This window comes from Bombus pyrosoma, linkage group LG6 (genome assembly GCF_014825855.1).
Source record: "Bombus pyrosoma isolate SC7728 linkage group LG6, ASM1482585v1, whole genome shotgun sequence".
NCBI lineage: Eukaryota > Metazoa > Arthropoda > Insecta > Hymenoptera > Apidae > Bombus > Bombus pyrosoma.
The window spans coordinates 12,931,026-12,945,011 of record NC_057775.1 but is presented as its reverse complement, the minus strand read 5'-3'; the positions used below and the strand labels follow the sequence as shown (position 1 = coordinate 12,945,011).

General features: G+C 40.8%; 1 protein-coding gene and 1 long non-coding RNA gene across 10 annotated transcripts in view; one reads left to right on the top strand and one right to left on the bottom strand.

Annotated features, from left to right (window-relative positions):
* Window positions 1-2,949: 2,949 nt before the first annotated feature.
* LOC122568790 lies at window positions 2,950-4,649 on the bottom strand. Of its 2 annotated transcripts, none has more exons than XR_006317201.1 (2): window positions 4,551-4,649; window positions 2,950-3,848 (listed from the first exon to the last, which is right to left on the bottom strand). It is a non-coding gene; the product is annotated as an uncharacterized LOC122568790 (long non-coding RNA). The 2 variants fall into 2 exon arrangements; XR_006317200.1 differs by having other exon boundaries at window positions 4,212-4,574.
* A 70-nt stretch (window positions 4,650-4,719) lies between these two features.
* LOC122568787 overlaps window positions 4,720-13,986 on the top strand; it is a 39,599-nt gene continuing 30,332 nt past the window's right edge. Inside the window, exons 1-2 of one of the 8 annotated variants that reach the window (XM_043728951.1) lie at window positions 4,720-4,880; window positions 5,713-7,519. In XM_043728951.1, coding sequence (XP_043584886.1) covers window positions 4,735-4,880; window positions 5,713-7,519 — 1,953 coding nt within the window. In that variant the 5' untranslated portion in view covers window positions 4,720-4,734. Of the gene's footprint in view, window positions 5,303-5,683; window positions 7,520-13,986 lie in introns of all 8 variants that reach the window. The other 7 variants (XM_043728952.1, XM_043728950.1, XM_043728958.1 and 4 more) reach the window with 7 other exon arrangements.

Below are 13,986 nucleotides of genomic sequence, written 5' to 3'. Positions count from 1 at the left end.
AAAGTAGTTTGTCTCAATTTTGAAGATTTCTAATTTCTATCCCAGAAACCAACTTAAATTTGCAAATACATATTAAAGTTCACACGTAAAATTCGTTTCGTACTAAACCACGTTCGTAAGATATCCGCACGTTGCGGACCTTCGTGCAAACTCACAATCAGACAGGGATCAAGGAGTAAGATAAAATAAGATTAAAGAGTAAAATGGAGAATTCTAGAGCGTATTATGCTTTCCTAGACACGCTGGTTGCATGTTGTTTTAACTGTTTATAAAGTTGCTTAGTCAATCGCATACCGCGATAAGTGGTATGCAGAATACAGGTTTCATAGCGCGGAAAGAAAGGCGAACGCGACTCAACTGGTTTACCGGGTGAGGTATGTGGAAAATAAGGCCAAATAATAAAGAATAAAAGAAACATCTGACGCTATGGGACTAACCGATCGATACCAATAGCCGGCATTCGCACGAAATCGTGATTTAAGTGAAAAAAGGACATTGAAATTTACGGTACTGGGAATTTTCTAAACCACAAATCAGCCGTTCCCTTTTTCTTCTGTCATTCCGGTGAACGTACAGCTGTCATAAATTTTCCACGCCATTGTAAAAACGTTAAACTGTACGCGTTAATAGTAAATTCGGCTGAATTTTCGTGTAACAGAAATTTTAATTCTTAGAACCTATCACGAATGAAATTACATTGCGTGTGAATTTTATTGTACCACCATAATTATTTGGTACATTTACCGAAATACTACAAACGATAATTTTCCTGCACTTCATTTGGCATCGGATAAACATTTAATTCCGTTTGATTAACTTTATCAACTCTTTAATTGAAATTAACTGTGCTCCAGTAAACTTTCACCCATGATAACTTTTAAGGGTTAAATATCGACAGTCGATATGTAACCGTGATATGGATATTTGGAGCACGGTACTCTTCTACTATCGCCTGTGATTTCGAATGTACGTGTGTATCCTTTTAGAGTTGCGATATTCGAATTCCGTATCTATCCGAAGAAGATACTCTTCCTTCCTCGAAAAGCGACAGTTCCCCGATCGATTTCTACTTATTTGAATAAAAATATCCGTGTTCGCTTATAGGCACGCGAGGTGAATTAGCGTGACATTACTTTGCTTTCAGGTTAACTATTACTTATCGGGTGAAACGGGTGGAGAGACAGATAAATTGTGGAATGATACCCTCTAAGGATATGAGAGAACGAATTGGAGTTAAATAAGAGAGAAAGAGAGATCGAGAACATAATAATGTATGAAATTAACCTAGATAATAATAACGGTGTCAGGGTAGGTGTGGGTTGCGATATTAAATTTGTTAACAAATGCTGACATCTCTCCTTCTTTTTTTACAGTAATCATTATTTTAATAGACACTCTTCGATTGATTTTTCTGGTGAAAAATTACCATACTCTAACTGTTCAATGTTCGCGTATTCATTTATCAATGATCTTACATGCGAAAGTTTTAACACTTTCTAAAATATCAGATATGCAGAATTTTGACTTCGTAATTTTATTAATACAAAATTTAGTTTGTGAAAGTCAGAGAATATGTGTATTGAATGGTGGTCAATGAAATGCTTAATCGTGAAGCTAAATGCTGCTTCATCTTCCTTTCGACTACGATAAAATATTTTATTGCAATAAATTATTTACTATAAAATGTGGGTAGTGAAAGGTGTAGCATTTCGACATTTTATCATTTTTATAACAGGAACATATTCAGAACGTGTATAACAAGTTGTACTAAATTTTAATATAAAGTGCACATAAAGCCGGCCAGATAAGAATTTAGTAGTTAAAAGATAAGTAAGCGTACGAAATATCAGTTATGTAACACGTAAGTTTGTTCGATGAGTAGGAAATATCGATCAATTTACTCGGGTAAACGAACTTTCGTGGAAACAAACCGATGCTTTAGTCTAACAAAATTCGTAATAAATGAGATTAAATGTTAATAACCAGGATCCTCATTCATTATGCTAGGCAGGTCTCCGTAAATGAGATTAAATGTGTTGAACCTCCTAACAATCTCTTCCCACAAGGTACTCGTAGGTCTCGCTAAATGGCACTGCAATAAAGTTGAAAATGATGGGTGATCATGTCGCCTGTACCAAGCGCTCAAAAGTTCTAATAAATTAGCTTAACCGTAATAAAACAACAGTACCAATTGCCAAACAGTTCGGTTGGCTGATCATTTAACGATGTAGATAACCGTTCCTGTTTGTGAGAAAGTTTTGTGATAAACTTAAAATAATAGAAAATACACTTAAACGCAATAAAGCAATATTAATAATTTGCAACCACTTCGATAAATAATTATCCAACACTATGCATAAACATCCAACAACGTGTACAGGTATTCTTCTTCGTAATAAACTTCTGCAGTACGTAAACTAAAAGTAACAGAGACACATGTGTTTGTAAAACAAGTTTCCTATAAAAAGATCCAAATATAAAAAATCTGACGCAAATGCGCGTGTAACGGAAGAACGATTTGCAAGAAATCTGAAATAAGATGAGCAACCTGGAATACGTTAATGTGTAACTAGTTATTTAACGAAGCTAATAAGAGAATCTTGTTAAATAGCATCTTCTGATTATGCATTAATTATATCCGTAGACGTACACGCCATCTTTCTTATTTAAATTTTTTCCCTCCTGTTTGTACTTTAAACCGAGCCTTCTGGCTCCGCGAGCAGGTTGTTTCGCCGTAGCAGACCGAACTCCTTATTAACCTGTTCCTTTTTCATCCCGACTCGAGAACACTGTCGACGTGGTTGCCAGCAGTTTAGAGCTCTCAAGCAGCCACCTGTTCAAGTGCTAAAAGAGAACAAAGTGAAACAAAGCTTCAGACGAAGCAAATATTTCTGAAATGTACCGCGAATCTATCCACGATATTATTTCTATCTGTTAAAATTCAACATATTATCCTTGAAATTTATTCTGATTTTTATAGGACATGGATTTAATTAAGAAGAAAAGTATTACAGTATATTGAGAATAAGATATCCGAGATTTTAAGGGCATATAGTATTCGCCAGAATTTGATCAGTAATTTCAGAGTTCTCGGTGTGAAATGTATTTTCGTATCTTCCGAGAACGATTAACGAGCTTAATTTATCTTGAATTATAGTGTAAGTGGAAAGCGCATACATAACAGACAATGTAGAACAAGGCAAGAATATTTGAATATATTACATACAGTGTTTCATAATTTGCCATTCGCACATGAATTGCTGCATTCCAATGGAAGGATGACACATCAAATAGTTCTTGCGAACTGAGGAAAGAAATTGACTTTTGATTCTATGTTATTCAGTAAGTATTATAAAGATTTGTAACATTTAGCTGTTACGAGCTATAAATACATATTAGAATACATACAAGATAACATTATTTAATTCAACACCCTTTTTTTTTTAGAAAACATTGTGTTCCCACGATATCGTGTTGCATAATTGTATTATGTCTGAATCACAATCCATGTCAACGATATCACTCATATCGTAAACTAACGAGTGAACATCGATAATCGGATGAATGTAATTATCCTTATTAATGCCACGGTGTTATCGTGGCTACACAGATAAATATCCCAGGCACGATAAGAGATCGATCTCGTGTTACAGCGCAGATAAAAAGAATCGATCGTCTCCACATAGTCCGACAATTTGGTTGATAAAACGCCGCCGCCACCCATCCTGACAGATCCATTCATTGCTCTCAACGAAACGCGAGTTATTAAAAGAATTACAGTCGTTCTGCTTTCGTGCAAAAGTAATTACATGGCCGCTTGCTTACGGTCAATATAACCGAAACAGAAGCTGAAATAAAAGAAGCGAATAATTATCCAATATGTTCGATACATTATATCGTTACGAGATCTTCACGTGTGCAACGAGAGAATTTACTGATCGCCATCCTCATCGTTTTTATTGTCACTTTCCATTCATACGATCCTTCCGTGACGTAACCTTCGCGAAATAGATTCACTGAATGATTTACCATTACATTCTAGAGAACATTCTACGGTATCGACGAAATTTTGGCAGGTGTATTCATTCGATCAGGCACATTCACGCACATTCTTACACGAAGCTCGTATAAACACAAGCATACATACACGAGAAAGCCGGTGAACGGTAAAGAACAGGTATTTAAATGAAAAACCGGATAGTCGATTCTACCTGGCTCGGTAGAGGACGCCACGTCCTTCTCGAGCAAGTGCTTACGTGCCAGACGACTTCCAAGACCCTTCTCCTCCCTCCTAACCCGAACAACTCTCTTTCTCGCTTATTCATCGACACATACGCTCGTCCTTTCGCTCGCTCGCTCGATCGTTCGCTAACGCGTTCGCTTGTTCACTCGCGCGTCCCACCTGCCTGCTTATTTATCTATCCACACACTCGAATATTCGTCTTTCACTCGCTCGCTCATTCACTTGTGCTTGAGGCTCCCTTCATGTGGCGCGTTCGTCATCTCCCTCGGTTATTACGCTTTACTCGTTCTCGATCCTTCTTTCTCACCTCCTCTTTACGTTGCTTTATGTATGTGCGCTAGTATGTAGGTTTGTGTATGCGTGCACACGCTCAAGTCTGGCCCAAGCCCTCTCCCCACTCCCCGAAGAACCAGTCGATGTTCCCACTCCGGGTGTCTCGCCGTGCCCCGTCGCGAGGCCCAACTTGGTCCCCACCTAGCGAACGAAACTGCATGAGTAAGTGTCAGAGGCACTCAGTACAGTTACTGACGGCCCGTACCGTGAACGATCGCCGTCGTCGACCGTTGTCACCGTGTCGTCGTGTCGTCGTCGAACAGAGTCGGATTCTACCATGCGCTGCTCTTGATAAACGTATGCGGTTAGTAAGTGGCGGCTACTACTCTCTCTGTCTCTCTCTCTCTCTCTCTCTTTCTTTCTGTTTCTTTGCCTCCTCACGATCCACGCTTTCGTTCCACTAGACTTGTTCTCCTCTGTCTTCGTTGTTCAAACTGCTTCCCAGGCAGACAGATTTTCTGCGACGTCACCGTGGCGCCGAATGTTCCCGGCTGTTTTGTATTTTGCGCAAAGAGTTATATTTAAAGAAGTCTCTCGAGTGTCGTAGTCGCGGTCAATCGATCATACAACGACGCGATAACGATCTTGGACGAAATGCAGTGTCATCGATTGTCACGACTTTCGATCAACTAACGACCAGGAGTATCGGTTGAGAGTTATGTCTGACTCATTTTGTGCAACAATTTGGTGAAACAACGTGGTGAATTAAATTCTACTCAGGTTAAAGTAAGATTTTACTATAGAGCTTAGAATAGACAAATTGAGACTTCTCAAAGATTTCGTTTACAGTACTACCGGAGCTTGCAATATGTCGCGCCATATGTTGAGTTGCCCGATGTGAAATTCCGATCAGTGACACTGAACGTAACGTCATTCATAAAACAGATTCATCGCGTATTAAGTCCAATGAAAGTTATTTCATTTTACTAATTCCAATTACCTATCCGTGGCAACAACTTGTTGCGCGTGTACATAAAATACCGACTGAAAATTCGAACCAAATTATTGCACGTTCCAGACACTTCCCTACAAACAATCAAAAACCACTCATCATTAAAGAAACCTAATCACAAAAGAACCCTAACACAAACTCCTATTTCTGTAAAGAAATTAGAAAATAGTAATTTTCCCCGAAGAAAGGGAGCGAAAGAGAGGAACAAGCGAAAACAGAGAGAAGAGAAAGCAAAGGATCGTTCGGTTGATGACCAGGTGTACCTCGTCGACGAAGTGACAGTGCCTTCGAATGTGTATATGGACGAGATCGCCACGATGACCGTTCCACCGACACTGCCGGCGAAGACTCAGCCCCGGGACGCGAGTCAAGTTGCCCGACAGACTGTGTCAATCCGGACTGTTTCCAGTCCCCCCACAGCTCCTTTGAGCACAGGGGCCGGAGCAACGGTATTTGTCGGACTGGCCGCTCCTGACGTCGATTCCGCGGCAGCCTGTAGGAGAAGAATCCCGGAAGTGCAAGCCGCGAACGGCTACGGTAAGCAGAGCAGCGTGAAGTCCGTTCAGAGCACGCAGAACCAGCAACAACTGCACCACGGGCAACAGCAATACCATCAACAGCAGCAGGCGGCTCATGTGGTGAAGATCAAGATCAACCCGGATGGTGATAAGAACGGAAGGGTGATATCGACCGTAAGATTGACGCTGGACGAGAACATCACCCACGAAGCCGAGCAGGAGAACGGGATCGCGTGCGAACGTTCGAGCAAGCGTGACGGTGGTGTGGTCGTGAGTGCGACGAATCTGGTGAACGAGCGGCGTTGTGGAAGTGTCGGTGCCGGTGACGGCTGTGTGAGGATCAGTGTTGGCTCGAACGCCTTCGAACGCAACAATAACAACAAGGATAAGCGTAATTGGAACGACGACAGCTCGGAGAAAGAGATGGTTCATCGTGAAACATCGGAGCCTTTGAATACGTCCTCTCCGAACAATCGTTCGGGCTCTTGCTTTTACTATAATTCGTATCCCAGCCAGTTGAACGGGATGGTGATGTCCAGTGGACAGTGTTCACCGAGTGACACCTTGGACAGCGGGACCTGCAGCGACCTGGATGGCACACCGCCGCCTCTTCCTAAGAAAAAGAACGCCAGCACGGTTATCCTGGCGAGTGATCAACACAATCGTACGGGTAGTCTGACCAGCAGTGGAGCAGAAGTTGACAGTGACGACAACGAGAGCAGCATCAGCTGCGATTCTTTAAACGGTGGCGAGTTGAGCGACAGAATAATCGATGGTGGTATCAATGGAAATGGTGTCGAGGCTGATCGAGCATCCTTAGAATTCCAAGAACACTCGGAGAATGATCGTTTGAAGAACGGAGTGGATCGTCAAAAATATAGAGACGCGAACGACACTATCGTGAGTCTAAACAGACTAGACCTGTCGAACGGCCAGGAAGAACGAACGAACGAAGAATCCACGCCAACTGCATCGACTCCGGAAGTCCACTCGAATTCTTGCTCGTCCAGAGCTTCTCCTAGCGTCTCTCCTTCACCTTCTGGTACTTCCTCTTTATCAAAAGCCTCTTCCACTCCAAGGATCAGGAGCCCTGATCCGAACATAGAACAAAATGGCAGGTTATCGTCGCCAGTGGTGAAAGAATGCACTTACGAGGAAAGGAAGCAGGAACAGGAGAGGTTAGAGCAGGAGTCGGTTGCCGGCGACATCGACACCAGCATCAATCCTCTGACTGGGAAGAAGTACGTGTACGAGTACGACAGGTTCTATAAGTTTCACGTGAACGAATTGAAGGGCAACAATAAAGACACTAGCAGGGGAGTGGTGTTAGGCGATAAGGACACCGATGAATGTTTCGCTGGTTACAAGATCCTCGAGAAGGAAGCCATACGCAGTGCCAAGGGAACTGTCCGCGGTGTCAAAAATAGGGTGCGCGCAGGAATCGCGACATTCCTTCAAAAACCATCCTCTCAGGTTCGTACCATTAAATTTCCTATTCTATCTAAGTATATATTACGTGCAGTATGTTCCTCAGAGCTCGAAGGAATTTCTGTTGCGTGCCAATTAACGGCCGATCCTAGTTAGTAAAAGGAATGTTAAACAGGTGCCCAGGGAAACGAATGAAAAGTTTAAATTAAGCGATGTTTATCGGCGCCAGAGGCGGCGATGTTTGCGGAACGTTATCCACGTAGCAAGCGCGAAAAAGAAAACGTGTTTCTCCACAAAGTACGAGAAATAAAAGTACATAGCTTCCGGTAAAGTTCAAAGGATCCGATAGGAAATGATGGTTACTTTTTGACTTCGTGAAATCACTCGATATACTTCTCGACCGTAAAAGCTGAAAGGAGTGTTCAAAGGTCAGAGGGACAGGATGCCGAAAAAATTTGCGAATCGTTGGTCTTGATTTCACCAAATACCGCGACACGTAGAACGATGACTTCTGTGACCGCATTCGCGCGCGAATAGCTGGCTTTCGCTGTCATCGACGCGTTCATGAGTAAAAATCTCATCAAAGGTATCAAAATGAAACGTGAAACGATGTCATTTATTGTCCCGTATGTAACCCGTTGACGTGCTTTAAATATCGACTCCCTATAACCTGCATTGCCTAGCAGTCCTCGTAAACGTCGCGTCGATTTGTTATGCAAATCAGTCGCTGACACCGCGATCGCTCGACACGAACGTTTCGACACGGTCCAATCGAACGGTATCGAATGGCAAGTTCGAGCCGTTGTCGGCCACGGTAGCTATCTATTTACGCCACTCGCGTGATACACTTGATTCGCGTCGACGACGACGACGGCTACCGGCCAGCGACGGGTTGTCGAGCGAAAAGCGTTAGATTTACAGTTAGATCACCTCTCTCTGGCTGACCAGTTTGGATCGACCAGTTGACTGGCATCGATCGATGACGTAGACGGCGTCCCATGTGGTCCTACTGCAAGGTTTCCGGTGTTGCCATGCGAGTATCGTGCATAAGACGTCGGCGTCGAACAGAGAAGAGAATCGTTCACGGCGTCGATGCAGAACGAATCGACATAACGGTAGATCCGATAAAACGATCTTACGACAACGCGTAGGGGATCACGCTCCCTAGTTGTCCCTATTTGAAAACCGGTCTTCCTCCACTGTTTGCCACTATCTTTTTCTTCCTCTTCGACAACCACCCTAGACAGTGTCCTCGTTACGTGTCCTCTCCGTTTGCATCGAGTTTTCTGCTTTACCGTACACGTGCGCCTACGTCGATATGTGCGACCGCGTGCTGCGCGCCCTTATCGATGCGCGTGTGGCCGCGCGGTCTATTTCGCGAAATTACAGAGAAGAGACCGAATTACACGCGCCTCTTCTTGCAACAGGCTGCCGAGTAATCATGCATTCACTACAGCTCGCTGTCCCTAGGGATTTCGCATATTGCTTCCATCAACGCGTTTCACGTGAACGTGCCTGGCTCGTTCGTGGCTTGTAGCTCGATCACAGGGCGAGTCGAAAAACTGTTATCGAGGATTCTTTGTATTGATCCGATAAAAACGAGTGTATTATGTATGGTCACTCGTGAAGGGGTTTATTTGGAATCGGATTTTGACAATTCTGTGTAATATAGTGAGAAATTTTTATTTTAATTTCTACGTTAGTAAATCGTGCAAACGCTTCACACTCTACTCTGTTTATAGAATGTAAAACGCAAGACTGAGTTTCATGTTTCGAATAACAAGCACGGGCTTTCGTTTTATAAAAATTCGATATCGTATATCTTTTGCAAACAATACATATTTGCGGAAAGATTTCGATGTGGGACTTGATTTTCGCGTTGAATTTGTTTCAAATGGTTTGTTCGAAATCGATGTCTCTGCTTTGCGATCTCTCTATACCACGCAGGTTTCATGGAAATTATACGCGGATCTTGCTGATCGTACAAGGATTACGCACAAGTATGATATTTATCGAATCGATTCCACATCGTTCGATACCACCGGAATGGAAACAATCGAACATAAAGTCGGTTGGGAATATTCAATGCAAGACTCGATGTTCTACTTTCTTTCCGCTGCGAGAGTTTATTTACAACATCAGATGAACTAATTTTAACTTTTATCCTATTTTGAATAAACGTAAAATGTACAACAGTGGCGATTTAATTGGCAACATGAATTGAAATAGAATTAATTTTTCCATTTCGTTCCGTTATTAATTATTATTATCAACGTTACTGTATACTGCACCGTGCTACTTTCCCTAGTTCATTCATCGTCCTTCTACGGGAAACGTTAGAAATCATAGGAACCTTCTTTTTGCGTGCTACTTTTGCTTTGTTCTTAATAGTTTCGTACTATACCACTATCTTACGTAACAAAACAATAATAATGGTAATAATCCAAGTTTATAGATACTTTTGTTCAGCTCTAAACTAAAAAGAAACATCTAGAAACCTTAAAATGATCGTTTAATTTAACGAGATGCTCATATATGTATAGCCATAAAGGAAAAGTTTAAAATTCAACATTACTGATTCCACCGTCGTAACTTTAATTAATTTGATTATTCGCTGAAGTTTACATATACCATGGCGCGTATTGTGGAAATGGTTGAACCTTTGATGCAAGAGAGAACGCCTCGTACAATATTTGCCAGTAAAGCAATGTAATGGCCGCGTTTCGCAACGCGTTTCTTAAAGCCTCTTTGCAACAGGTACATTTACGGGAGTCATTTACTTAGTGACAATTTTCCTTGGTTTCTTAACGTGTTTCATTAGAAGCAGAGGAGAAAAAAAAAAGGGAACACCGCGTTACGGTCAATGTTCTGACATAACGACCGTCCGGAGACTGAATCTCTCGTGAAGCAAAGATTAGAGAGAACATTCGTTGGGAGGTAATCTGCGGCTGGCTCTGTCGTAACTGTGTACTGTTTTTCTCGCTGTAGAGAAATAAGATCGACGGGTATGCAACTCATTTCATCAGTTGGCACACGAAAACATGTCACGGTTAGCTTGAAAACCAACCATACAGGTTGATTTGCTCTGTTATGATCCTATTAAGAATGAATCACGTGTAGACGGTATATTAATTATGTGAGTAATTGGCGATCCTAACAATACCAAAGTCTTGGTGTTAAATGTCTCTATTATCGAATGTTCCACTTTGATTTATGTGTCTAGTGTGTCTGGTCTTCTTTGATTGCAACGTTTAGATATAATTTGAAGCAGGGATTTCATTAGCCTGTTTCTTGTTTCTCTAGTTTTTATAAGTGAAGTGGTACGAGTAAGAGAGAGTAGATCACAGCGAGGCGTGATGTACGGTGAGGCAAAGATTGCTTTATAAAAAAAAAGTGTATACCTCGCGAGCAAAATAATAGATCTAAAATTTTCAAAATTGAAAATGTCCTTATTGAGATCTTGGGGAATATGTATAAACATTTATTACCTTCTTTGATGAAAAAAAAATGTACAAGAAAATACCAATTTTATCTCGCTGCATACGTACCGTATATATTGTCTCCTACTTTTATAACGGAAGGTTCATTTGCTTTACGTTAGACGCGTGCAGCTAACTCGAATACAAAGTTCCAAGTACGCTTCTTAAATCTGTTGTAATATATGCATCACGTACTAATAGGAAATCTGTATCTGTGAACACTGTGCCTAACCAAAAAGTGTGTACACATACGTTTGTTTGAATTTTTATGCAAATTTATATATTACACAAATGTAAGAAATTACTAGTAAGAAATCCCAAACTTCGATGACTTGTCTATGCAATTCTTATATACTTGTTGATTTGTTCATACAATTCTCGATCTTAATGAATTTCAAGAACACGGAGATTCCGCTTGTTGCTCGGAGTGCCGCGACGCGCGATGAGAAAACGCAGAATAGGAAGTCACGTGGCTACTTCCGCATAGTTAACAATATGAAACTAACGTTAGATATCGCACAGCGCCGCTGACATAACAGAACACAAACGAACGGAAAGCGCTGTTGTAATTTCCTGGTATATACGAAGCGGTGTTGTGCATCAAGATGCATTGATGAAAAGGGATTCTTTTCAATTCCTCGCTGCCTCGTATCAAACGTTATCGGTGTATTATCGTTCACGTAATGTCGATGCTGCATTCATTATGATTCTCGCGTAATTCTCGCCTTTATGGCGAGCTTCACGCGATCTTATTGAGTCTAGAAAGTCGTCGAGGTTATTCAAGACCAGTAGGCTGCAGCGAAATTGCTTTTTTCAGGTCGTTTGCGCTCTTTCAAAACGATTTACTAATCGTGCTTATCATTTATACTAACATCTTATTTTCATGATTTATTTAATTACAGTTAATTTAGTTACAGTTGTTAGATGGTTGATAATTGAATAATTGGCTTCATGGTTATTGCGTAAGGATAAAAAGCCGCTGTTGCATTTAGCGCAATAAATATTTTTATACGGTTCGTGGATTTTAGTTGATATTAATATTACACAAGTAATTGGTCTAAAACATGGATAAACTACGGAGAAGTGGCAGGAACTTACGAACTTACGGATTTCCTTGTTTTTTCATCGAATCGAGTCGAAAGTAAATATCTGGAATTTACATACCATATTTTACTTACCAAACGCAAACATGTCACCTAATCCCTATGTTTCTCTCCTTTTAACATCCTGTGTAATCCAAATATATGTGCCAATACCATTTAAGCAGCTTTTCAACTGGCACTCTACACAAAAATATAAATTGCACTGTTTTTTCAATCCAAGTTAACGTTACTCTGGCTTAGTTATGTCACCCGATATGGTTCACGTTCCACGTCGAAGGTTCAACAAGAAATATGTAGCAGCAGGTGGACACGATGAAACGTAAACGCAATCTAATATCTCGAAACACTCACGTGGCTGTATCGTATTTTTCAACCGGACAACCGGACTAGAGAAGCAATTAAAACTTCAGAATTTTGTCCAACAAATAATTCAGTTTCGGAATGCGTCCACTAAATTAATTAGATTAATTCCAATTTGCGGTACACGAAACGCGAACACGCGTCAGCTCGTTTTAGCGACAGAAATGCTACTGTCGATGGAAGAAAAAATGTCCTATTCGATCGTATCGAACTGTATCGTGAACGCACGCCAATTAAACGTAATTTGTAACGCAACGTAATTGACAGTAGAAGCTGCAACAGTCCCCTGAATCGGCGTGCGCGTTTCGCGATTAATTATCGATTAAATCTTGCGTTTCGATCGGTGTACAGAATGCCGAGCCGCGCGATATCATTTTCGCGATCTATAGAAAACCTGCAAAAACGGATCAAGTGATTTACGTAGTTGAGCTGAATCGGTAAAAACGGTATATCGAGTGTATATTTCATTTATTTACTTATCTGTTATAATAAATATGTCAGAAAATTGAAAAATCCATAAGTAGAATGATAAAATCCGATACAAAGCTGATCCGATAAAGAAGCCGAGCAAGCGTTTAAGGAATATTAATACTGAATTCTTCCATGATAACTGAGGAAGTATAAGATCATTAAGTGTACTTGCTGGCAAATGGTAAATATTAAAACTTATATGAATTCATAGACTGATATTGGAAAGTACAGAATCATAATTATGAAAGGTAAATAGGATAGAACACTATATGTGGGTGCACGCCATAGCAAATTTTTTTTAATTCTTTTAATATCACGATTTCATAGAAATAAAGAGATTTTCTCTTCAATGTACGTTTCTTCCACGATGAAAGTTATTGAGTACAAAAGATGCACGTTGAACATCGCACGTCGGAGCGTCGATTTTAATCGACAACACGTTTCATGCACGCGACATAAATTTTCGTGAAACTAATTCGCACGAGTATGAGAAGAGCCGGACAACCCACTTCGCCGATCCTGAAGACCTCCTGACGAAGAAGGTGAAATGATCGATGATAAACGCGGCAGAAGTACGTCCCACTTCATCGTTCAGCGTCGCCGACTTTCTTTCCGATCTGTTCGCCGGCTTCGTGCTGCTCGAAATCGACACTTATGGTCAGGCGGCATGTCACGCTTCATGTTCTATTTATTCGCGATGCTTATTTGGCCTGCACGCAAATAAACATTCAAATGATCTTCGCGGCCAGCATTGACTCTATTGGTAATTCAAGAAATCAGGTCGATGAAAATCGTAATTGAACTACAGCCGGCATAATTTCAATTCCTTTAGGTTGTTTTCGAATTATTCTTCAGCAATATCAGCTGTTTTACACAAATAGATATCGTGAGATATCAAATTGATGATGCGAGGATTTCAGATGCGATTTAATCTCGGCTGTCTTGGAACTTATGATTTCATTTAAATGATACATGAATTATTGATTGCTGATTACTTTTACCTATACCATGAGATAATAAATCTCTTTTTTTTTTTGGAGAGAAAGAAACGAATCTTTACTTTAAAGAGTAATGTATAATTAAGTTCTATTTTAAGCGA